We start from the raw sequence: 26,666 nt of genomic DNA, 5'->3' as shown, positions 1-26,666 counted from the left end.
TTAGGTGCTGATAAGTTTCCTTTTCTTTTACCTTTAAATATTTGATTTGTGGAACCAGTTTTGTAATAGTAATTCATTTCACTACAAGGAGAAACAATATCATGGGTAGTGAATAATTAAAGTATTCCCATTTATTACATTATGTGCAGTTTTAGAAAATGGCATTAAGCAGATAAGCACAATTTTTTTATTTTTTTTTTTTTTAATGTCCTGTTTGGATAGAAAGATTGTATTTAATGTTTCTGTTAAATGATTTCCAGAACTGTTCGTCAGATGGCACAGGAGCAGTTCTTTTTAATGGCCACCAGGTGTTGCATGGGACAGAGACCTCTCCTTTTCTTCATTACCCTGCTGTTCACTGTTCTAGGGGTAAGTTTTTAGAGGTAAAGGCTTAAGTACAATGTGAGTTTCTCTAAAAAGTTATAAAACAAAATACCTACAAGAAAAGGCAAATTGCTATTAATAACAGTTGCTAAATATAGATTCCTTTTGACCTATAGGCGAGCAGCGCAGTCGATTTCAATTTGAGTTAGATGAGCGGGAGAGTGACTTTTTTGCGTTTTCTGATAAGAACATGAACAGTAAGCTTTAATAGAAGCATTTGATCTTCAGTGAATGCTAACCTTCAAGTAAAAGTCGTTACCAGATTAGATAGATACCTGCAGTTATTGGCTTCTTTTACTGGGCCTGGCAAGGCTTTTCAATTCTGTGTGCTCATGGCTATCTTGAACATTTAATCACTACACTTTGTTTCCCATTCAGGTACAGAAATTCCTACTAAAATAGTCCAGAAGTCATTCATTAACAGCTAAATGCAATTGTGAACTTTGAAAAGATAACAAATGATCTTACATCTCTCTTCTTTCCTATTGACTGCCAGTTTTAGGGAAAATCTGATAGTGATGCACTGTAAATAGAAGCTTGTGTGAATTATGTACCATTTGCTTTTGGTTTCCATAGAGTACCGCAAGAGAGCGAGCTAAGCACTCTGGAGACTACTTCACTCTCTTAAGACATCTTCTTAACTATGCTTACAACAGTAATATAAATGTACCCAATGCTGAAGTTCTTCTCAATAATGAAATTGACTGGCTGAAGCGGATTAGGGTAAGTTTTAGGATCAATTTATTGCTGATGGTCAGCTTTTGGCTGCTTTGTTTTAACGTGCGGTTTTAAGCTTGGAAATGTATATTATTTAGAGTATCCCAACTTTCTCTTAAATGGCAGGATGAAGTAAAAAGAACAGGAGAAACAGGTGTTGAAGAGACTATCTTAGAGGGTCACCTTGGTGTAACAAAAGAGTTGTTGGCATTCCAGACACCTGAGAAGAAATACCATATTGGTTGTGAAAAAGGAGGTGCTAATCTCATTAAAGTAAGTTCAAGCTTTTTGACCTATGGAGTTGTTCAGTTTTGGGTTTTTTTTAAATTATAAATAGGTAAAAAGAAGCTTAACATCTTGTCTGTAACCATAAAAGGTCTCAATTTAACTGTTTGACAAGGGCTTCTGATTGGAGTTTAATGTTTTCTTTAAAAATATATTTTTTTTAAATTACACATTTTGTTCATAAGAGTACTTAACATTCTCATTCTTCAGAACCACTGCGTGTGAAGTTGCTGTGACCTAGTGAGCTGTTTTTTGAAGGCTCGGCAGACATCACACAGCAGTAGTGAGCTAGATACAGGACAGTCCTGTACAAGACTGCTTTCTTTCATTACCCCTGTATTGTCTTTTCTCCACATGTTCTTAATTAGTACTATTAATGTTTATGACAGATTTAAACAACTGCATGAAGCTTGAGTATCTCTTTAATCAGATGTGTTTTCTTTGTACCTCTGATATTGTATAGCAGCAATGTTGGTTTTTTGCAGCACTAACTGATTAAAGTTTTGTAGGCAATATTGGTTTGGCAGAAGAAAATTTTTACCAGTCAATAATAATACAGATTTATTTTTAACTTGTGGGGAGAGGGTGTGTGTGCAGGCAACCACTTTAGGATGGAATTATTGTTTAAAACCTTAAAGCTCATTATGTTGTTGGTCTCAATTTTAACTCTTGATTTTTTTAAGTACTCCGCTAGTCCTCAGACATTCACTTATATAGTGATGCTTATTCTCTTATGAAATAGTGTGTGTTTCTTTGGTAACAAGTGATCTATTTTCTTTTGTTGTTTGTTTTTTTTTTTTTCCAGGAGCTGATAGATGATTTCATCTTTCCAGCATCCAATGTTTATCTACAATATATGAGAAATGGAGAATTGCCTGCTGAGCAGGCCATACCAGTCTGTAGTTCACCAGCTACTATTAATGCTGGCTTTGAGCTACTAGTTGCACTAGCAGTTGGATGTGTCCGAAATCTCAAGCAGATAGTAGACACCTTGACTGAAATGTATTACATAGGTACAGCAATCACTAGTATGTATTTTTAATTATCTATTTTCTACTTTTTAATGTTTGTTATGTATAAGTTTTGATTATATTCTTAACTGAACTAGATGCTGGGGTTTTTAGTTTGTGGTTTGTTTGTGGCTGCTTTTAATGTTGCAAAATCAGGCTGTCAGAATTTAGAAAAGTTTGTTAGTGTAGCCTTTGTTCTTTATGCAGTAAATGTACTGACTTGCATTACATGGTTGTGTCCAAGTTCCAGTGCCAGTCACTTTACACAGTGTGACCCTTCCTACCCCAATCTCTGGCTACTCCCCTTTGTCCATACCAGCTCCCAGGAACCTCATTCGATCTGTATCTTCTACTTTTGTCTCATTGTTTCAGACTCTGCCTAACCAATCCCAGAACCTCATCAGGTATCTTCAGCTTAGTTTTAGTGCCAGTCTCTTGGTTGCTCACCTAATTTGTCATCATTGTCTGCACACAGACACAGGTCCACTGTCCTGCTTCCCTTTTCAGCTCTGTACTCATTCTCTGCTTGTCATAGTCCTTTCTCAAGTGTTTGTTCTCTCAGTTTTGGCCTGTCTCAGCACAGCTCTGCACTTAAAGAACTTTCTCCTTTTCACTGGAGAAAGATTGTAGCAATTGTTGTATGTACAAAAGCTTACAAATGTTAGTGTTTCAAAAGCTGATCGTCAAATGAACCTTGGGCTGATTTTCACAGGTGAAGATGGCAAAAGGCCCATACTTAACACAGATTTTGTTATCAATAAAAAGCATGTAAGACTTTCTTAAAAATGAACAAATAGGAGCATATTTTCTGCAGCCCTAAATGGGATAGCTAAACCATTTTGGCTATAATACCAACAGGGAAAGAAAGGGGCAAGAGGAAGAGGGCAGTATGACATGCACCAAATTCTACCTGATTTTGTGGAGAAAGGCTGAGAGGGTTGGAGTTGTTCAGCCTGGAGAAGAGGCTTGGGGAGACCTTACTGCACCCTTTCGATATATAAAGGGGACTTACAAGAGAGATGAAGAGGGGCTTTTTACCAGGACCTGTAATGACAGGACAAAGGGCAAAAATTTTAAACTGAAAGAGGGTAGATTTAAATTGAATGTAAAGAATAAATTCTTTACAATAAGGCTGATGAGATACTGGAACAAGTTGCGCAGATAAATGGTAGATGCCCCATTCCTGGAAGTGTTCAAGGCGGGTAGGCTGGGGCTTTGGGTAACCTGATAATGGAAGGTGTCCCTGCCCATGGCAGAGGGGTTTGGCTTAGGTATCTTTAAAGGTCCCTTCCAACCCAAACCATTCTGTGATTTAACAGAATGTTTAAACTTGTATAGTTAGCAAAACTAGAAATAGTATCCCATAGTGGGAATTGGCCACTGTCTCTCAAAATGACAATGCTACTTGCCCATTTGGTGGTATCAGTGAGTCATTTGAGTTAGTTTTTCAGTCTCTTCCTGTTTGATTCCATCTCAAATGAACAAATTAAAAGGGCAGCTTTATGCTTTTCCCCCTGCCTCATACTTTTTTCTTTACTCTTTTCTATTGGAAAGTGGTATATTTCTGACTGCCTCACAATTAGAAGGATTTTATGGCATTTCCTTCTACTCAAATATTTCATAAGCACAATAGAACGCTGGATCTCCATAGTACCTCAGAAGAGAGAACACATGTATGAACTGTGCATGCTGTGTGTTTCATATACCAAGTAAAGCTTGCTTGTGAACATGCATGCTCTCTTACTTTGTTTTACATCAGAATTTTTGTGTTTAAAAACCACAGAACAACAGGGTAGTGTAGGAAACCTTTGATTGTAAATGTACTCTGAAGAGATGTGAGAGATCTGAGGGAGAAGACTCAGGAGAAAAAAAAAAATCTATCACAAGTCATATAGATAGCATTATCTATAACTGTTATCCATCCTGGCAACGAAAAACGAAGCATAAGTGAAATATTGTAATTTTAAAAGGATTATAAATTTGTGAAATGCTTATAAATTGGTCGTATATTCTAGATTCATTCAGCTGAATTCCTCAGCTAAGAATCTTGCTGGTATCAAGGGAAAACTTCTGTTCATACATAAATAGACTAAAATTTTATCTGACCACCTTTTTAGTTGCGCAGTAAAAGAAAATAGTGTAATGTTAAGGTTACAGATAGAACTATCATTCATAGAAGTTGTGTTAATTTTAGCAATCAAGTTTTCTGGTGGAACATTTCTTTTATTAAACTACAGTGTGATACAGACTAATACTAATTTTCAGCAACTGTCCTTTGTACTGATGGTCTAATTCTTTTAAAGCAAAATAGTTTCCTAATCGCATTCTGCTATTTTCTTTCAGCTTGTGAAGCGCTTACAGAATGGGAATATTTGCCACCTGTTGGGCCTCGACCACCAAAGGGATTTGTGGGACTGAAAAATGCTGGTGCCACTTGTTACATGAATTCTGTCATTCAGCAGCTGTACATGATTCCAGCCATCAGGAATGGGATTCTTGCAATTGAAGGCACAGGCAGTGATGTAGATGATGACATGTCTGGGGATGAAAAGCAGGACAATGAGGTGAATTTAATTATGTAGAACTTGCTTATCTTTAAAATAGAATTATTTTTTATGAAAAGATCTTAACAAGTTACTAATCACTTTGCTTTCCACTGCTAGCAGTGGGGACAATAGCATAATATGTCTTGCTTGAATAGACTTGGTGCCAGAGAGGCAGTTCAAAAGCGTCAAGTAGCAAGGTTTGCAGACTTCTTCTTAATGGATTTGAACTTGAAGGCATCGTACACCATTTCTGCCACTAGAACTCCGTTACGGCACACAAAGTCTTCATTTGTTTCTTCAGATGAGAATATAAAACACCTTAGAATGTTAAATTAAACACAGGATACAACTAGCTATAAGACAACTACATATCAAAATTAATTGCACAAATTTTCTTCTTCTTTTCAGAGCAATGTTGACCCACGAGATGATGTGTTTGGTTATCCACATCAGTATGAAGACAAACCAGCACTGAGTAAAACAGAAGATAGAAAAGAGTACAATATTGGAGTTCTGAGGCATCTCCAAGTAATTTTTGGTCATTTAGCAGCTTCTAGGCTACAGTACTATGTACCAAGAGGGTTTTGGAAACAATTTAGGTAAATAGAAAATTTAGTATTGATTTCTGTTCACTGGGCCACTGAAATGCACCAAAACTAGTTGTAGTAGAAGAAATTATAGTGATGTTAAGTGTAAACTAGCAGAAATTGTTCAGCATTTTACCTGTTATGCTACCTCTTCAACATTCTCTAGAAGTCTGTTAATAAACCAAAATTTACAGGAAGGTGGTTATTTTGAATTCTAGCAGTACTTGGCCTTGAGACTAAAAACTAAGTATGAAGTTATACACAAAAGCTTATTTTTATGTACCAGTAAGTAAGTGTCAGGGACAGAGTAACAGTTGATATAATGCATCACAAATCAATAAATAATTTTACCCATTAAGAAGGAAGTGTTAGTAGCTTGAATAATATTTTTTTAGAAAATAAATTGTTGGAGAACAAAACAAAAAATATTTGACAAGAATGTGCTTTTGTTTTCAGACTTTGGGGTGAACCTGTAAATCTTCGTGAACAACATGATGCTTTAGAATTTTTTAATTCCTTGGTGGACAGTTTAGATGAAGCTTTAAAAGCTTTGGGCCATCCAGCAATGTTAAGTAAAGTTTTAGGAGGGTCCTTTGCTGATCAGAAGATTTGTCAAGGATGCCCACATCGGTAAGTATTTAAGATTCTCCTTTTTTACAGAAAAACAACCTGTGTTTGAGTCCTTGTAAGTGACTAAAGAGTCAGTAGTCGGATTTTTGTGGTGATGTGGTTTTGGTGTTTTTTGAAACTAATAGAATTTGCTACCTTGTTTTTTCTACAGCCTGAACATTAGTTTGTCTTCATGGACCTTGAAATACTTGATTGTTATTTTTCCTACTTAGCAGACTGTATCTGAAGCATTGTGTTTTAATCAAAGGAGGAAAAGATACAGCTTTTTATGTTAAAAGTGAAACAACTTAGGGACCAAATGCAGTGTATAAAATTTGAAGACATGACCAACAGCTGTTACTGTCTTCCGTCTTCCATAGTGTGTGGTATGGCTTTTTAATTCCAATGAGTAAAACTCCTTTCAGACTCACTGTCTAAGCTGTAGTTTGGGAGAATGATGTAGAAGGTTTGTATTTTTCTCAAGATTTCTGCTGCATTTTTAATTAACTTCGAATGTGAATACTGAAATTCAGCTTTATATACAGTATGGAAAAAAACCCACCAAATCAGGCTGTAAGTCTGTAGCTGACTTATCTTGATGATGGCGATCAATGACAAACGCCTAGTGAAGGAAAAGAACTAGGCATTACACAGTTGTACTTCTTTAGACTTTTTCTTCTATGTGCCTTTTGAGGTGAAAGATGAGAATTGTGTGCAGGATTCAAGATAGCCTGATGATGGACTTGGTTTTTCTTCAGCAGTTGACTCTTTTTAATATAGTGTTAAATTCTGTATCACTAACTTCTTAGTGTTCACTACATCTTTCAGATTGTGTAATTCTTAAACAATATAGATCTCTCCTCACATTACCACTGCAAGTTATTTTTATTGTGAAAGTCTGTCATCTGGTGTTATCCTTCAATTAGCTATTGAAATACAGGAAAAAACACTGATACAAACTGATTTTATTGTGGTAATCTTTCAACTTCAGTTGAGCTCATGTGTGAATTAGAAGAACTTATAAGTGGAACATCTTAAGTTTCATGGGTTAAAATGTGTGACCAGAAGTAAGTTGAAATATTACAAGACAAAATGAAAGCACTGATTTTATTTTACATGCAATGGGTAATTAAATGGAAGATACAGATATGAAGCAACGTGAGTTACTATTCATTCCTGATATTATGTACTGTCCTGAAGTATTGCCTGTCTTTTTGGAACTCTACTGGATTTGCATAATTGTACTTCTTAATAAAAATGTTACCTTGATTGTAGTTTAGGGAGGAGAAAACTGATGATAAACCAAACTATTGGATTGGGGTATGACAGATTAACAGCCTTTCTAAATTTGTAGGTTATTTAAGAGATGAATGAGTATTACTGTTTTGGTTGGAGTGTTTCTAAATATTAATTTATTCACTGTTATAAAATCCTTTGTATGCTTGATTGCATATCAGAGAACAAGCCCTGCAGGGTTGTGTTGGAATAGATGCAGCTTTTTAAATTTATTCGTTGCTTCTTTATCTTTAAAAAATAATAATTGTTTCAAAGATGTCTTAACTGGTTGTGTCTCAAGCATTGCTGGTTTATTGCTAGGAATTTGTTTGAAGGTCATCTCGCAACACAGTAAACCAAAGCTAGTCAGAAATACGCAAAGTGGTTTTATGAAGACAGCTATTCACATATTTCAGATAGAAAAATTTAAAAGCTTTTTAAAAAAAAAAATCGAGTTTGACCTGTTGTCTTTAGATACGATACATATTTGTGTTTATCAGCCTAATTCCTGACAGTAAAGTTCAGCAATGGTAAAAGTACTCTACTTTGCCGTCTGTGCTTCTCTACTAGCTTAATTTAGCCAAGAGTCTGTCATGCTACTTTAGGTACTTTAAAAACAGTATGTGCTAAAAGATTCAACTTCCACAATCTTTTCAGTGAACTTGAGGCATACAAGTCATTTCTATGATCTTGATAAAATAACTGTAGTTAGTGCAGATCAAAAAATACAGTATGTAGATACTGTAATGTGATCATAGGAAGACTGCAATAAAAAAGAGTTCAGTTTTGTTTTGTTTTGGTTTTTACTGATTAGCTCCCTTTGCCAGAAGTTGACATCAATGCTGAATAAAGCTTTTGCAGTGAGGTGTTTTGTAACACCTGTGAAACATGAAAGTTGAACATGTTTTTACGGTTCTCTTAATCTATCTGTTCTTTGCTAGATACGAATGTGAGGAATCCTTCACAACTCTGAATGTAGATATAAGAAATCACCAAAACCTTCTTGATTCTTTGGAACAGTACGTCAAAGGAGATTTATTGGAAGGTGCAAATGCATATCATTGTGAAAAATGCAACAAAAAGGTAATGATTCCATATGTATGAAATCTGTGTAAAACTGTGGTGTTACAGCCATACCAAGTTCAGCCTTAGTTCATATTCAGGGAAAGACGTTATCCTTGAACTGCTGAATTTGGTTGTTGGTAAGAGTATATGAATGGAAACTTAAGAGCTGGTAACTGTTCGTGTCCTTTTTTAGGTTGATACAGTGAAACGCTTGTTGATTAAGAAGTTGCCTCCAGTTCTTGCAATCCAGTTGAAACGATTTGATTATGACTGGGAAAGGGAATGTGCAATCAAGTTCAATGATTATTTTGAATTTCCACGAGAGCTGGACATGGAGCCTTACACAGTGGCAGGCGTAGCTAAATTGGAAGGAGATGATGTAAATCCCGAAAATCAGATAATACAAAACGAACAGTCAGAAAACGAACATTCTGGGAGCACGAAATACAGGCTTGTTGGTGTACTTGTACACAGTGGCCAGGCCAGTGGTGGACACTATTACTCTTATATCATCCAGAGGAATGGTGGAGATGGTGAGAAAAATCGGTGGTATAAATTTGATGATGGAGATGTGACTGAGTGTAAAATGGATGATGATGAAGAAATGAAAAACCAGTGTTTTGGTGGAGAATACATGGGAGAAGTGTTTGATCATATGATGAAGCGTATGTCCTACAGACGCCAGAAGAGGTGGTGGAATGCTTATATTCTTTTTTATGAACGTATGGACACAATAGACAAAGACAATGAACTAATAAAATATATTTCAGAACTCACTATCACCACTAAACCCCATCAGATTAAAATGCCATCGGCCATTGAACGAAGCGTACGGAAGCAGAATGTGCAGTTCATGCATAACCGTATGCAGTACAGCCTAGAATATTTCCAGTTCATAAAGAAGTTGCTTACATGTAATAGTGTCTACTTAAATCCTCCTCCAGGTTAGTATGTTAGTGCAATAATTATAGATTGATTTACTGCAAGAAGAATTTTCATTCATGTTGTCAAGAATTTGTCTAGCTGGTGAAAATTTTATGCATTCTGCTTTGAACGCTCTGTCTTTCTGGATTTCTGCAGTTAAACATCTGTTGTTGAGTTGTTAATCAGTGATAACATGCCAGAATATTTAGCAAAAAATACTTCGATAAACTATCAACTGTTATTCAGCTTATGCACTAAGTAAAGTTAAAACACTTAAGTTTGTGGGCTGCTCTGCTGAAGACAGTTCTTAAAGGTGAGATGCTGAATTTCTGAAAATTAGACGTATGTTATCCTCCAGGTACTTGTTACTGTCTTAAAACTTTTGAAATGATACTTTACAGAAGCTAGAGGCTGTTTTGATCAAGTTTCCTGTTAAAATTGGAACACAATGTCAGACAAAACAGTAATCTGTAATCAGTTAAATTATTAAAAGTAAATTGCTTTTACTTTGTTTACACGAATACTTTGATTTTTCTTTAGGACAAGATCATCTGTTGCCTGAAGCAGAAGAAATAACTATGATTAGTATTCAGCTTGCTGCTAGATTTCTCTTCACCACAGGATTTCATACAAAGAAAATAGTCCGTGGCCCTGCTAGTGATTGGTATCTTGTCTTTTAAAAACAATTACAGTTTCGGAAGTTCAATGTCTGTTAAAAGAATCCCGGTTATATACATATGACAATAAAAGGTGTTAGTGGTCTGTCCCATTTTCACCATTCCTTCATATACATGGTCAAGGTGCACATGAAAAGGGGGGAAAACTTGAACAGAAAATACTGGGAAGAAACTGAAAACTGAACCTTAGAATAAGCTGCTGAGCTGAACAGCTTCAAAATTCATTTTCAGACAAGAAGCAGATTTAAGTCCTGTTTGTCTTTTTAAAAGAAGGTTTTTTCCGATAGCAACTTTCAGAGTAGCTAAGTTACTCCTGTTATTTTAAGAGATCAAGAGAGTTGATAATTGCAGGAAGAAGGACAGTCACACAAGACCCTCTCTGGAACAGATATTTTATTCTTTTGAGGTTTTGGATTTATTTTTTTTTTTTTTTAGATCTGTAAATGAGAATGTAAATTCCTGATAGGTTACATATTTAGTTACTTGGTTTATACACAGCTCATAAAATCCACTTCACATGTTCTCCACTGTTCGCCCTCTCCCCCAGTTCCGATACAGGGGAAATGACGGCTGCCAATTTAGGACCTGCATTGAGTAGTAGCTTGGGAGTTAGAAGATGTAATCCTGTCTTAGTTCTTATGAGTGATAGAAGTAAAATGCTACAGTTACTTCCATTAAAAACTTAACATTTAGCTTTTTAATTTGTGATTGCTAGGAACAGTGTGTGTTACTGTAGGAACTACAATTTATCTGAGTGTAAGCATTTTGTGAGCAAAAATGTTTGGGGATGGCCTTTAACATGTATTTTCTTCAAATTCTGCAAAAGAGTATGTCTGCCGAAATTCATTAATGTCTAAGTTTGGTCATAATCTCTCAGTTGTGTAATCTTCTATTTCAGGTATGATGCGTTATGCATCCTTCTTCGTCACAGCAAGAATGTACGCTTTTGGTTTGCACACAACGTCCTTTTTAATGTTTCAAACCGCTTCTCTGAGTACCTTTTGGAATGCCCTAGTGCTGAAGTGAGGGGTGCATTTGCAAAACTTATAGTATTTATTGCACATTTTTCATTGCAAGATGGACCATGTCCTTCACCTTTTGCCTCTCCTGGACCTTCCAGTCAGGTATTTAATTTTCTAATGAACAGCTTTTGAAACTTATTATTTCTTCTTCATTATAAACATTTAATGTTAAGTAAATTCTAGAGTAGGTGCGTCAGTGTTGACAGGAAAGCTGTACAGTCTGTTTTGCACTATATACATCAAGTTAACTTGACCAATTTGTGTGGGAGTTGCTGTCAGAGGGTTTCAGTTTCCCCTCATTTGTAAATGTCTGTGAAGACTTTAGTGAGTTGAGTTGTGAGTGCGAAATCTGCAAAATAAAAGTAGTGGCTTATAATATAGCAACATGTAGAGAGTGAACCCTTGTTTTTCATTTAGAATTAAAAACCAACCAAACAAACCTGAAACAAATAAAATATCCAAACAACAAAAATGAATGAGAGAAAAACCAACAAAAAACCAAACAAAACCCATGAAAACATGCAGAAGTTCCCAAAGTTTCTTCCCCTCTATCCTGCAACATTGAAATTGTCAAAAATTATAACTTTGCATAGGAGTAGGCAGACCTAATTCTATACACCTAGAACTGACAAAAAAACCCCGAAAGCTTAATGTAATATTAGCTTGTCATAACAGTGTTTTTGTTTAAACTGTATTAAAATTTAAAAGATTTAAAAGATCAACCTTAAGTCTACAGTAAGACACTTTTTCTTTGTATTGTTCCACTTCCTTTCTCCGAATGTTTTCATTACTATATCCAGCAAAAGAATTTGTATTAAGTTAAAGCTACATATGCTTTAACAGTGGTTTATTTCATGAGGTACTTGTGATACACCTGTGGAGATGTTTTTGTTGTCTGCCTTAGTCTGTGAAGTTCATGGTGGAACTCTGTCTGCTTTTCTGAGTATTTGAGCCTAGATGCTATTAGAGAAAAAGCTCCATTAAAAAGCTTCTATACCTGCATAATTTCTTGCACATACCTGGTATTTAGTGATGGGAGTCTTAGTCCCTGTATGTCTGTCTTAACTGTGTGTGAGATACAGAAGACTACCAACTGCTACTATTTTGGAGCTTGTATGAATCCCATACCTTTTAACTAGTTCTGTTTTCTGCCATAGTAGAAAGTATAACATCAATAAAGATTTGGTAGGTTCAGTCCCTAATATTAAAACTTTTTTTTTATAGGCTTATGATAACTTAAGTTTAAGTGATCACTTACTGAGAGCGGTACTAAATCTTCTAAGAAGGGAAGTATCTGAACATGGGCGCCATTTGCAGCAGTATTTCAATCTGTTTGTGATGTATGCCAATCTAGGTAAGCAAATTACACACACTTATACTGATGACACTGTAATAAGCTATTTTTTATTAATGAACCAGTTACACAGGTAACAGCAGGAAAATCCAGTTTTTTGACCTCAAGCAGATTGTTATCATTAAATGCCATGTAGACGCTCTCTAGAGTATCTGTGTTCCTCCAGTTTGGAGTTTGAGTTTTTAGTCTTCCTGCCATCCTTGGAAGATTAACACAGTAACCTTGGAGCCATAAGAATGTGTTGTTCTAAGAGAGTGTGGGGTTGGAAAAAATGGCAAGAGAGATGATGGTTTGTTCAGGGCTCCTTTGCAGAGAGGTCATGAGACTCAAGAAGCATGTGGGGCTGTTGACTGGTGTGAGTCTGAAGAAGTTGAGGAGTATAAAATTTTAAAAAAGAGATGCATAATTCTATGTTACGGAAACATCAGTACAGATGGTCATATTTTGTTCTGTATATTCCAATTTTGCCCTTTTAATATTAATTTCTTTAGTTCACCTTAGAAGTTCACAGCTATGAATGCAAAACACTGGTTATGTATCTGTCTTCCCTTTAAAGACTCTTTGGGAGGCTGAGGAAATAGCTCAGTCTGTTTTTGTTCTTAGACATTATTGCTTGCCAGAATGCTTTCACCATAGACGCCATTATGATGTAAAAGAATGCAGGAATTGGGAAATTCCATTGTAAGTTTATCAGGTATTGTAGTTTGTCCAAGATAAAGAGACAAGAAAAGCCAATGGCTTTGCAATATAGGAAGGCTTAAGTAAAGTTCTCCTAAGCTTGAGACAGTGATTCCTTTCGTAGGGACTAGAGTCCTAAATGTTCTGATGAAAGATTAGAGATTGAGTGTGATCGCAAATGAATGCATTTTTTAGCACCTTTGAGTGCAAGACTAGTAGGACTACCTGTATTTGCAGGTGCTACACTTAAGACCTATTATACACACGCGACAATATAACCAAGATGAGATGGTTATCAGTTTTGTTGTGATCGCACATGAAATATTGTCTGTGTCACTTCATCCTCACCATGTTTTTTCAAGATCTAAATTGTATCCAGCATTATGAAAACAGGAATAAGTATAGATTTAGAAGTATACAAAAACTTGTATTAAATTCTGGATTATGTAGGTTCTTTGCATAGAAAGTCACTAGCCTGTATACTAAGATGAGAATAAAGTAATACTAATAGTATCTGAAGTAGCTATTCCAAACAAAAAATTGCTTTTGCAGTTAAATTGAGATCAGTCCTATTCGCATACAGATAAACAGCTGTAATTGTGCTTTCTCTTAGCATTATCAGTATGCTGAAAATCAGTTGATCATTGATTGAATAAACTGTTTCTCAAGTGGGTTAATCCATTCCTGCTTTGTGTATTTGGCCTGAGGAAGAGCAATTAAGAGTAATGAAATGCAAGCCAAATGAATGAAGGATTGCTTTTGCACTTTCGGGTTGATGAAGGTAGTTACAGGAATTGTGACAGAGCTCTGCATTCTTACTTTCCCCTGTTATTAGGGTCTTCTCTCGAGGACCTGTTTCTGTTTCACATGTGGTAGCCTAAGTGACAAAGCGTCTTTCTCTACAGCAAGTTCTAACAAGATATGATATTCTTCCACAGTGAAAGAATACTCTCTCCCTGTAACACAAGATATGTTGATCATTATCATCCTTTTATGTAAAGTAGTATGAAGCTAGGAGATCCATTCCCTTGGAAATTTTACAAAAAGCCCGTAACACTGAGCAGCTCAGTCATTGCTGGTTATCAGCTTATGCAGGCAAGTTATAAATGTGAATTTCCATTAAGTTACTTTGTGACTGAAGTCTTAAGCAAGTGTATCAGTCCAAATTTAGTTATTTCAGTATTTCCACATACAATTGACACACTCCCAGAGAGTTCTGGAAGCTCTTTAAGATTGTCTGCCCACATGAAAGGAATTTAATTTCCTATCTGTAAAATTAATCTGGGCAATTGTGTTAATTTAATTTCACATACAATGTATGTTGCTTTCATATACTTTGTCTACCGAAGCATTCTCTGTCAGGCAGGGTTCCATCATGACCCCCAGAGTGGACTTAATGTCATTACAGAGAAGAGAAATGCATTTCTTCTGCTCTAACTTACCTTTTCTTCTTTACTAGCTTTTCATAGTCAGCTAGTGCAGTTGAAGCCCCTGACTAGGAAAGCACTCAGAAGCCAGATGGGAAAGTATAACTAAATTTTATTTCTGAGTCTGATCATTATCACAGTCCACCCTGCAAGATACACATGGAAATATTAAACAGTTGTGCTTGTTTTACTACTATTAACTGAAGGTTTCTGTATGGATGTAGAGTGTTCATTTGGCAAAAGCCACAATACATCATTCCTGCAACGCCCCAAGTTCTGTGAAACAGATTAAATTGTCGGATGTTTTGAGAAATCACATAGTATATGGTTCATGTCAAAGCACGCGAGAGATCAGTTTTACAAAGAATGTTACTATAAAACTAACATCATCAAAAAGATACTGTAGAAGAGCTCTTATAAGGTGCTATCTGGATTCCTCATTCTTGTCAGAAAGGTGGCAGGTAAGGTCCAGTTGTGTTTCAGAATAAGACAAAACTTAAAAATGTATGAAAAATCATTACTTTTAACCAAATTGAGAAACAGAATACAAGATCAGAAGGGACATATCAGATTTACTGGTAAGTACTTGTGTAGTATGTGCAAGGTATTCTTGCAGTGAAACTAGCTGTATGTTTGGATTTTTTGCTTGGTTGGGTTTTGGTTCCTTTTGGAGGTTTTCTCATTTTTTGGAGTTTTTTTTTCTTAAATTGATTTTGTCACTCTTATTTACAGTTACTGCATAGTACAGCACAGTTGGAAATGTCTTAAATTTGTAATTGATGTATCTAGGACATGATGGAAAAATAAAGAAATATACTGTGGGGCGTGCTTGTCCTTTCCTGAGCCTCACAATAGAAAGATTAATTCTTTGCTGTTAACACAGATGCTAGTTACTTAGATGCTAATGAGCAGTGTTAAGAAATTGTAGTCATTTACAAATCTCCTTCAATGTGATTTTTCAGATGAACATGATTTTCTTGTGCATCTTTACTGATCTGATTATTTTTTTTCCCCAGTATAAGTGATGGTTATAATAAAATCCAGCAACTGAAAAGTTATGAATAATGTAAACATTAGTTTTCTTTTTAAGGAAAAAAATAAAAGTATTGTCAGTGCCAGAAACAGTGGGTTTTTTTTTCTTCTCTTCATTTTCCCTCCTCTCCCCTATAAAGGTGTAGCAGAGAAGACCCAACTTCTGAAACTAAATGTTCCTGCAACCTTCATGCTTGTGGCTCTGGATGAAGGTCCAGGTCCTCCAATTAAATACCAGTATGCTGAACTGGGGAAGCTATACACTGTCGTGTCACAACTGATCCGTTGTTGCAATGTGTCATCGCGGATGCAGTCTTCTATCAATGGTACAGTGAATTTTAAGTTTTTCTTAGATTACATGAAAATGTGAGTAATTGTGCATATTTAGCTGTGTCGGGGCTGAACTACGACAAGCTGTTACGTGTAGTAAACTGGATAAGCTGGAGAAATTGTTGCCTTTTATGTTTAACCACTCCTTTTGTTTAAAGACAGAAATCTCTTTGTCATAAGGAAAACTGATTTGCTATACCAGCGTACTAAAAAGCACAAGACAGAAATCTGTTCTGTATTTTATGCTTCTTGGCTTATTTGTTAAAGATACAGGAAAACAACTGAGTAGTAAAGTGGTAGTTTGTTGATTACAAAATAGTAATGATTATAGAATAGTTTAAGCTCATTGTAAAGAGTTGCATGAAGATCATTTAATTCTGAGTAGGCAATAAAATAATAGATTACTTTTATGTTACCAGTACAAAAGTAATGTGTACGGGAAAAACCCTAGAGCAGGCTTTGAAATGGCTAATTCTGCTTAGCAGTAAAGAGATAGCTGTTCAAAATGGTTTGGTGTTTGTTTGCAGTCAAGGAGACAAACAGAAGCCAGCACTTTAATTTATAAAAAATAAAGAATCAGCTAGAAATTGGTTGACCACAGTGTAAATTATTAATATCTCCAGTAGTTGAATAGAGTGCAGTTATTTTTGAGAAATGGTGACAGAATATTGGGCTATATGGACTTTATAGCCTATATATGTACATGTTCTATTAAGCATATTTTAGAAAACCTAATTAGGAATCTGTAGAAAAGCTATTTAATGGCAAACTCATTACAGCTTGATGTGTCAGGCTATAAAGTCAATAGGCTAGAATGTGCTATAGTAAGATTAATGAACTGAAAATTTTACTGTGCTATAATAAGCTTCAGAAACATTTGTCAATTTTGATTTGGTTTCGTTTCTGGTGTGTTATTTGAGGGTTATACTGGAAATATATTCCACCTATGAAAAATAATTGTATATTCACTGTATTTGTAATGTTGTACTAAAAAGAATTATTTTGTATGAACATTACTCTGACTACTAATTATGATTACTAATTTGCAGAGTAAAGTTATTTTTTTTTCTTCAGCATATTAAGCTAGAAAAGTTCTCTCTTGGACTTCTGGGCATCTTCAAACAATAACTAAAAACACTGCTAAATTTAGAAACTTCAGGAGCAAATCAACAATGTTTCCTTACACAAAATTAAACTTACTAAATAAGATCTATTCATTTTTATTCTTTCAAGAGTGTATTGCTTCTCTCTATGCTCTGGAGATTCAGACAAGACTATTCTGACAGATATTCCTCTGAACCCTTTCTCATTGCCTAGTGAAGTAAATAGACCTTGTGTTCTAAAATATGATATATTTGTGCTGTGTTACACAAGCAGTGAAGCAGTTAAATTCAGGAAAAAAAGAGGATTTCACTCAGGAAGCTCTCAGTAATTTCTCTTCTTGCGTATGAACATATCTCCAGCTATTCTGCTTTGATTGTCACTGCATAATCTTACTGAGAGGTAGAAATAGCTCTCTCAGGCAGCAAGTATCAGACTTCACAATCAGAAAACTAGTTATTTCATAACATAGAATTTTTCAAAGAAAATCAACTCTTAGGGAGAGTTTGGGTTTCTTCTCTAGCTGTTGTTTTTTAATGAATTGCACCAATTTATATTTTGTTGTGTCTATACTGAAAGTACTTCAGTACCTTTTAATCTGTAATAACTGCTTGTTCTAGGTAATCCCCCACTTGCCAACCCTTACGGTGACCCTAATTTATCTCAACCTATAATGGCACTTCAGCAGAACGTAGCAGACATTTTGTTTGTAAGAACTAGTTACGTGAAGAAAATTATTGAAGATTGCAGCAACTCTGAAGAGACCATCAAATTGCTTCGTTTCTGCTGTTGGGAGAATCCTCAGTTCTCTTCCACTGTCCTCAGTGAACTTCTTTGGCAGGTAAAAATAAAAAGCTAGGAGAAAGCTGGGGATATAAATGTGTATGATGCAAGATCCTGTATTTTTGTATAGGATTGCTGTATTAAATACTGAATAGGTGCTTGATAAATAAACTTTGCTTAATGTGGTGGCATCCTCTGTCAGTATTTAAACTTTTGGGTCTATACATCATGTTGGAGTACTATGAGAAGTCCTTTCATGAGTTTAGGAAAGCAGTCGACCTCTTATGAGTTAGGAATGCTATGTTAAGGGTGGAAAACAATTAGACTGAGGGGGTTTTTTTTATGTATTGCAAGAGCATTTCCTTCAGCTTTTCTGTCATTATCCATAAAAGAGCTTCTTGTGCTGCATGGACAGTTAGAATAATTTCCTAAGATCTCCCTTGCATTTATTTTGAGTATGTTCGTAAGGTTGTTTTTTACAAGTCTGCAGAACATAATTGGCTTCAGACTCAGGAAAGAACTTTGGGACTGTCTTGTTTTTCTCTTTGTAATCTCTGAAAGGTTAGCCACACTTTTCCACTGCAAATAAATTTTTTTACTTCTGTTAGTTCATCTTTATATTCACTCTTTTTTTTTTTTCCATGTAAACATCACATTTTTCTACATCCTTTTGTTTGGCGCTTGAAAGAATCATAATAAAAATCACTTTTCTGATATTTTGCTAGCCGTGTATTTTACACTTTAGGATAACCTTTGAAGATAATCTTTGAACATACTGTCTAAAAGTAACAATATTAGTGAAAAATACTGTTTTGTAATTTTGCTTTTCTGAAAGTATTTTTTAAGGTAGCTTCTTCAGCATTTCATGCTTGGGGACTTTAGATCAATTGTGTTAGAAGGTCCTGAGGAAACATTTTTTGTCCTGTACAAAACCTACTATGTTTCCAAAAAAAAAAGCCAAAACAAACCCCAAACAGAACAAAGAAAAAAAAAAAACCAAAACAAAAGCCCAACAAAACCACAACCCCCAAAAAACCTTGACACAATCAACATTTTTTTAAAAAAGTATTCATTGTATCTTTAAATATCCTTTAATTTACAGTAAACTTCACTTCAAATTAATTGTGTGTTTGTGTATTGCACCATGTGATCTACAGGCTTCCAAGAATGCTTTCTTATGTTCTCTGCATTTTCACTTTTTAAGGTTGCATATTCATATACATATGAGCTTCGACCTTATTTGGATCTGCTTCTGCAAATCCTACTAATTGAGGACTCTTGGCAAACTCACAGGTTAGTATTTACCTGTCTTTTTATAATTCAAGTTTATTATGTTTTGTATAGCTTGTTTTCCCAGTGGTTCTGTTGTTAATATTTTCAAGAGGTTTTTTTTAAATATATATCAAATAAAATCAAAGGAATAAAACTTTTTTTTTCCCCACTTTAATCTCTATTCTTTAGACAAATCTATAATTTTTCCACCTTGACGTTCCTTACTATTGAGAAATTTGCTACTTGGCCGTATAAACACAAGATTTTTCACATAGAAGAGAATGTGCCACTTAGGCCAGACTAATTGGTATTTACTGTGAGATGCTTAAATTAATTCTTAGAAATATCTCATTCAAGAGGGTCAAATGATAGCCTGGTCTTACTAAGCAGCATGTTGGTTGTAATTGTGATACCAAGACATGGATAAAGTGTGAACTTGAGAGAAAAGTGTATTTCATACATAAATATTCTCTATGTGATCACTTTTTAATGGAATTTTAACTTCAGTGTATTTAATATTTGTCCAGTTTCAAGCCTAATATTTATATGTCTACAGAAGAAGGCTTTTGAAAGTTGAGATTTAAAAAATGTAATTATTGCAAATACCGACTATTTCAGAGAATAGTCAGTTCCTCAGGAGTTTTATGTAGGAGTAGGTGAGGTAACACAAAATAAATGTAATCAACATACTATCTGTCAGCATTTCAAAATGTCACTGTTTCACAGTAAGTGAATATAGATAGTATCTGATTTACTGAATCATTTGCAACCGTGCCCGATATGACATTTAAGATACTTTGAGTAAGAGCACATTTGCCATGTGCAATAAGGGTATTGGAATGAACTCATGTGCTTAACCTGTAGAAGTAGACCACACTCTTAGGATTTTATCAGTTGCCTAGCCTTACTTTAGAACATACTCTAAGAGAAGACAATGGTCTGGCTTAACTGCACTCCAGAACATGAAGACTGAGTTGGAGGGACTTCTTCATTTTCTTTATAGGATTTACAGCTTAGGTAAGGGACGAGAATACATATATAGGCTTTTCAGTTTTGCATATATAATGCAGTTTGTTTATGTTTTCTTCCCGATAAACAAATACTTGTGTGAGATGTCTTCAAGGCCACAGAACACTGGAGGATGGGCATACTTTTGTAGATGTGAAGTAAAGTAATACACTTTAGGGTGGAAACACAGATGAGAAATCATGGAAGTAGTTGTTTGAGGTAGCGCTATGTCTGAAATAATGGAGTCTGAAGGCAGTTAAATGTTGTAGTATGGCTTTCACAATACTGGGAGATGTACATCACTGTGTATTCAAGAAAGTATCAGAAATAGCAGTGTTTGCTGGAATTGTGTTAGGCTTCAGCAGAGGGATATTAAGTGGCCAGCTGCAGTCATCGTCTGATTTCTTGCTGCCACTTTTGGCAGTAGCTTGAAGTACTAGTCTCTGTCCTGTTCTTGGTTTTGCTGTGATAGTCACAGAGTTTTAATGATCTTTGTCTTCTCTTTCAGCAAAAACCCAAATAATATAACTGTTCATAGTAAATGCTAATATCTTCTATTTGTAGAAAACAAACACGTGATCTTGGGCAGTGTGCATCCTTCGGTGCTCCTTGTGTTCTTGTACTGTGAGATGGCTGCTGCTGTTCTCTGGCATCAGACCTGCTCTCAAATTTTTTCTTGATTTGACAAGTTAAAGTGCTGAGTTTGTGGTAATAGTGTTACGAGTACCATTAAGTTAAATCAGCTGAAGTAAAACTCATCATCATTTTACAGATGGAGTCTAGATTGCTGGCTGCCGGGAGTCTGTTTGCTGACTGTTGCCAGGGCTATAAGAAAAGAGAGCAATTGGTTTTCCTCAGTGAGTGTAGCTCTTCGAGATACCAGTGTAGGTTCTGTGCCCTCTTCTTGGGTTTTTCTCAAAGCCAAAAGTATGTCAGTTCTCGGTTCTTGCACAGTTTCAGGGTGGCAATTAATCCCTCTACCCTTTGGTCGAAAGCAGAAGGCACAGAAAGTGGGCTTAGTTCCAGGCAATGAGTCCCTTATCCCCATGCACAAATATGTACCATTCGTTCCTCTTCAGAGGAACTGCGTCTGAAAGAGTGTGTCTTTGGGAAGCGCAATTGTAACATAAGTAACCGTTCTGTTGAGAAGTCTTAATTCAAATACTAAAACCCTAACACTTGAAGTTTTTGTTTTTTTATTTTTCTTTTTGTAGGATTCACAATGCACTTAAGGGAATCCCGGATGACAGGGATGGGCTGTTTGACACCATTCAGCGCTCTAAGAATCATTACCAGAAAAGAGCTTACCAGTGTATAAAGTGCATGGTAGCTCTCTTCAGCAACTGTCCTGTAGCCTACCAGATCCTTCAGGTGATACCTTTCATTCTGTTTCTTGCTGCTTTTCTTTTCCAGTTCTGTGTAAAAACCAGAAAACTAAAAAAACCCCACCAAACAAAAAAAAAGAACACCAGAACCAAAACAAAGCCCACCATCGTTATTCAGTTTTCATTGCCTTGATGAAATGACAACTTCCAAGTACAACTCATTTGAACCTTCCTATATCAGAAGGTCATTATATGGGATTGAGAGCAATTTAGTTAAACTGACACTTATGATTCTGTGATGCAGCTGCAAATCTGCAGACTTAATTTCAAAGTTGAAGTTTTCTTTGTGCAAAAAAGAGTATTTCAGGGAGTCTTTTGAGCAGCAGCATATGTGTTGGTAGTCTGTTCTCCAATAGCTAACATATAGAAAGGGAAAAATATTTCTGTTTTGAAGAACAGAGAAAGTAATTCTGACTTTTTAATTTTCCATCTGCAGAGCAATGGAGACTTGAAGAGAAAATGGACCTGGGCAGTAGAATGGCTTGGAGACGAGCTTGAGCGTAGACCATACACTGGCAATCCGCAGTACACCTATAATAATTGGTCTCCACCAATACAAAGCAATGAAACATCAAATGGCTACTTCCTAGAGAGATCACACAGTGCTAGAATGACTCTTGCAAAAGCTTGTGAACTCTGCCCAGAGGAGGTAAAGAATTAATTTGACTTCTGGTAAAAAATTTGAGTAAATTGCTTCTATAAATAGTTAACCTTAGCAACAGTCTCCAGTCATTATAGAGGTAACACATTTTGTAAGTGTTTTATAAATACAGATTTCTGGTTTTGTTGGCTTCAGTTACATACTGCTGTGCCTTTTTCCACTTGTATTACTATAGACATCTGTCACTTAAAGAATTAGCAATATAGAATTGAAATTGTTGATTTAAAGTAGTTATGAATGAGTCTGTTTTTCTAATAATATGTTGATAGTGGGAATTTTTATGTAGTACAATACCAGCCATGGGTGACACTGTGGGGTGGAATTTTTCTCGAAGTATGTCTGAAACAGTCACTTGCTTGTAGGATTGGTTCTGGATGGAATAATCGTAATATGTCTAACCTAAGTAAATTAAATGGGTTTTTTCAAACTTTAGGAACCAGATGATCCTGATGCCCCAGATGAACATGAGTCTTCGCCACCTGAAGATGCCCCGCTGTATCCCCATTCACCTGGTTCCCAGTATCAACAGGTAAAAGCTCAGAGTTGAACCATCTATTCAGAGTTCCAGGGTAGCTTCTTTTAGCGTTTATGGTAACTTAAATTATAGGCATTTAGCCAGAAGCATGTTACTGTCAAATATCACACTTGGAGGAATAAAGATAAAGATACATCTCCATTTTGCCAGGAACAGTTTCGCTGTCAGAGTTGCAGGTGAGAATTTTGATGTTATCGGTTCAGGGATTAATCAGCCATAGAAAGAGCAGAGGGACAGATGTCATCACAGTCCAGTGCATACTCAAGTCGATTCTGTCATATTTGTTGACATTGGTAATACTTTGTGAGTTGCTTTTAAATACGAAGTCAAGCCTCAAGGCCTGAATTTCAGTTTAGGTAATTTGAAAGCTTTCAGAAAAAATGCAGATGGCTTGCTTATATATAATTTGTGCTATGAACACTAGTATCTAAATCTGTATTTATGTTAAATGGCTGCTTTGTTAGTATCTTTCAGTGGAAAGCCAGATCTGAAAGAAATCATTACCAGGTTTTTTCTTGAATTGACTAAATTAGTAGGTCCCCCACTAAGTTGCCATTTTTTGTTCCAATTCATTTTATATATTCCAAATCTGCTAATTTAATTTCCTTTCCTGCCCAAACCCATCTTGCCTCCATCTTGCTTTCCTTATTTGATGTTCTCAGCAGAGCAGTTGGTAAGTCATGGAGATTTTCCCACTCCTTTCTGAGCTTCTGAGTTCAGGCACATACCGTAACCTCACCATTACCCGTGTGATCTGTTCACTTTCTTGCAAGAGATGGCATTTCTCACTAACACACACAATCCTCGTATTCCTAGTTTCTCCGCAGTTGGTTAAACTCCGCAAAACAGTAGGTAGATGAGATGTTTTCATTTGCCAGATGTGCATATGATGTTTCAAATTGGGACAGAGCATCTGGAGAAAACTGCTGGTCTAGATTTCATTCAGTTCTGTAACATTAAAGTTTTCCGTCTTAAAAAATAAAGTATGCTGCGTAAATACAGGCATGCTTTTTCCGTTGTCTTTAGAAAAAATTCAAGCTGGTTGAATCTGATAAAATATGTGCACAGTTTAATGTCCACAGCACATAGGCAGCCTCTTTCTGTCTCCCTTTTTTAGTTTCTTGCTGCTTTTGCTTTGCATGTAAATGTTTGTTGTTCAAAAACTGAGATGACTACTTTAACTAATCCTTTTATCGTTACAAGTTGAAAGCTTGTTTACCTTCTGTGTAAATTAAAAAGGTAAGTGAAAGACATGATTCGGAGGAATGAAGAAACCGATGTGTGTTCATATAGATATTGCTGCACAAGAAGCTCAGTGTGCTTGCGCATACTTTTCAGTCATCTGAATGTAAAGGGGTAAAGCAAGTAACGGATTAGGAAATGGTCCAGAATTTTAATGTCCCTTTAAAATGTTTATGCTTCATTGCAGAATAACCACGTGCATGGACAGCCATATACAGGCCCGGCAGCACATCATATGAACAACCCTCAGCGAACTGGCCAACGAGCACAAGAAAATTACGAAGGCAGTGAAGAAGTTTCCCCACCTCAGACGAAAGATTAGTGAAAATGCACATAATCAATTAACTTGCTCCATCAAGACTGTGCACCCAGGCCTTACAGTCCAACCTTTCTCTGTGTCTGGCTAATATTTAAAACTAGAAAAACTATTCCTAATCAACATGGAGTGGAGAGTCTATTCACTGTCTTATCTGCAGAAAATTGCTGTCAATATATAACCCGCCTGCAGTGGAAAGTGTATAGTGTTTTGTAATAAATGGCCTGATGCTAATGTGTAAATGGCAAAGGTGTATATAGTATATTAATGTTTGACTGTTAATTCTTGAGCAAGAAACTTTTTTTTTTGTCTTGATGAGACTCACAGATCTACAAAAACAAAAAAATAATTTCTTGATATATCTGCTGCGCTCTGCAACCAGTGTTGCCTGCCTCACGGCAGTCGGATCAACTCCTTTACGAAAAAGCCTATCCATGTCAACCACAAAAATAGTTTCATGTTAATTCTTTGCCACTGGAGTCGATTTTACTATGAGCAACGTAATGGCTGGTAACCTTTTAATTATTTGGTTGATGTGGAAAATTGGTGATGTAACATTGTTTCTAGATCTTTTTTCATTGCCTTTTTCATTCTGGTATTAGGTTAATCACTTTGAAGCTATAGTTATGCTGTAACATTTAGCATGGCTTCACACCAAGTTAGTGTAGCCAAGGGGGGGGGTGGGGGGGGGGGGACGTGACAGCAGTTGTCCCAATGTGACAACTGCATTGCTCAAACTTTTTCTTCTTACACCTAGACTATAAAATGGGGAGGGAAAATGTGACAAACAAGTGGTTTTCAGTTTCACATATGTTCCTCACTTCTGATGTTTAACAGTTCTGTCTCTGGGTGGGATAAAGAACACTTAGTTTTCAGTAATAGGAATTTAAAAGATTTAAAACAAATATGCAAAAATTTGCTATGCCAGGATGCCTGGAGCATAATAGACTGTATTTGGTGTGCTTGTTTTGTTTCTTTGGTAGAGCTTATTAGATAAACTTCTGACACTTTCCTTCTACTGCATCCCAGTGAAGTGGAAGTCAACAAAGTCACACAGTACTTGTGAGTGCCACTGCACCAAGTTAACTTGCTGGTTTTCTGCTCGTTCACAGTTCTACTTGAAAGCGAGAATTGTCTTAGCTCTTTATCCATTTTACAGGAAATCTTAACATTAGAAGCAGGGTTTAATTATAAAAGAAACTACTGGTTAGTCAAATACAATTCTGAGGTATCTCTATTCCAGAATAAACATTTGTTTAAAGACTTCAAGAAACGCATCAGTAAATACTGTATTTAAATGAAAATTGGTAACTTTGAATGTGTGTAATTTTTTTGGAACCTGTCTAAAAACCAAATACCCCTGCAAAACAGATACAGCCCACCCTATACTATTTAAATATTTTGCTGTTTTATTTTATAGAAATTATTTTGCTGAATTCACAAATAGAATTTGATTTAAGAAGAATGTTTTGTCCTGTGGTGTGTGTTGTTTTGGGTTTTTTTTTTTTAATTGGACTGCACAGAAAGGTGAATTCTGTGCAGTGGCACTATGCTGAATTCTGGAACAACAGTCACATTGAGATTCTGTGCACAAAAAAAAAAATTGGCCCTTAAGAATAAAATAATCAGGACAATTACACTGTAAAAGTTTCTTAATGTGATTTCTCTTGTACTTTTTGTATGTTTTTATATATACATATATATATTTAATGAGCACAAGCTTGATGGTGTTTTTTACAAATGAGTTGATAGAAACAAAGCTGCTTATCAAATTAAAGATCTGTAGTTTTGAAATGAACAGAGGGAAATTCAGTTGCGAGTGCATTCTTACGCATTTAGTATAATAAGGGACACAGGAAGATTTTTGAATATGCTCTGTAGCGATGATCACTTTTGTGCTTCCATGTTTTCCCTAGTGCTCAAGTTAATACCAACTTTTTCATAGTTTTTTAGTAATACCATTTTACCTGAACTTCATAAATTTGGATAGCGTGTTCCCATTTATGTTTGGGAATGCTTGTTGGAGGTTTTAACTCAAAAATTCTACCCTGAGTACTCAAGTTGAAATAGTTTGGATTTATTTGGACCAGTAATTGTTAAACAAGCTATCTCAGAGGTGGTCATTATGTATTTTTTACTGTATAGGTAAAATATAGTTCAGCCTTGCCAAATGTGTTTGCTTTTAATAGTGCAATGATTGTAGAGACATGTCAAACCTGTGACACTTAAAGGCTGTGACTCTCTTCAGTCATACACACCTCTGTCCCTGAATTGAGAGTGACTGCAGTGGCACTTGTTTTCCAGGTGGCAAATTGAGAATGTTGTGCATCTTTGTGACTCTGAAGAAGGATAGCCTGTATTGCTTGTTGCAGCTGCCGTTTTTAAAAGGATGGCTATAGTAAAAGGTGCAATGTTTGCTTCGCTCTAGGCAAAACAATTTC

General features: G+C 35.8%; 1 protein-coding gene across 2 annotated transcripts in view; it reads left to right on the top strand.

The window, feature by feature from the left end:
* Positions 1–25,864, top strand: part of USP9X (ubiquitin specific peptidase 9 X-linked) — a 101,571-nt gene extending 75,707 nt beyond the window's left edge. The window contains exons 27-45 of one of the 2 annotated variants that reach the window (XM_086766451.1): positions 261–369; positions 961–1,107; positions 1,228–1,374; positions 2,192–2,399; positions 4,740–4,960; positions 5,351–5,541; positions 5,986–6,159; positions 8,355–8,496; positions 8,672–9,422; positions 9,943–10,066; positions 10,978–11,203; positions 12,326–12,455; positions 15,733–15,918; positions 17,644–17,864; positions 19,011–19,099; positions 21,301–21,457; positions 21,908–22,120; positions 22,566–22,661; positions 24,097–25,864. In XM_086766451.1, the coding sequence (XP_086622577.1) occupies positions 261–369; positions 961–1,107; positions 1,228–1,374; positions 2,192–2,399; positions 4,740–4,960; positions 5,351–5,541; positions 5,986–6,159; positions 8,355–8,496; positions 8,672–9,422; positions 9,943–10,066; positions 10,978–11,203; positions 12,326–12,455; positions 15,733–15,918; positions 17,644–17,864; positions 19,011–19,099; positions 21,301–21,457; positions 21,908–22,120; positions 22,566–22,661; positions 24,097–24,231 (3,667 nt within the window). In that variant the 3' untranslated portion in view covers positions 24,232–25,864. Of the gene's footprint in view, positions 1–260; positions 370–960; positions 1,108–1,227; positions 1,375–2,191; positions 2,415–4,739; positions 4,961–5,350; positions 5,542–5,985; positions 6,160–8,354; positions 8,497–8,671; positions 9,423–9,942; positions 10,067–10,977; positions 11,204–12,325; positions 12,456–15,732; positions 15,919–17,643; positions 17,865–19,010; positions 19,100–21,300; positions 21,458–21,907; positions 22,121–22,565; positions 22,662–24,096 lie in introns of both variants that reach the window. The other variant, XM_010121384.2, reaches the window with a different exon arrangement.
* The last annotated feature ends 802 nt before the right edge of the window (positions 25,865–26,666 follow it).

The sequence above is a fragment of the Chlamydotis macqueenii genome, chromosome 1 (genome assembly GCF_036417535.1).
Source record: "Chlamydotis macqueenii isolate bChlMac1 chromosome 1, bChlMac1.mat, whole genome shotgun sequence".
Classification (NCBI taxonomy): Eukaryota; Metazoa; Chordata; class Aves; order Otidiformes; family Otididae; genus Chlamydotis; species Chlamydotis macqueenii.
Note: the sequence above shows the minus strand (reverse complement) of the source record. Positions and strands in the feature narration are given on the sequence as shown.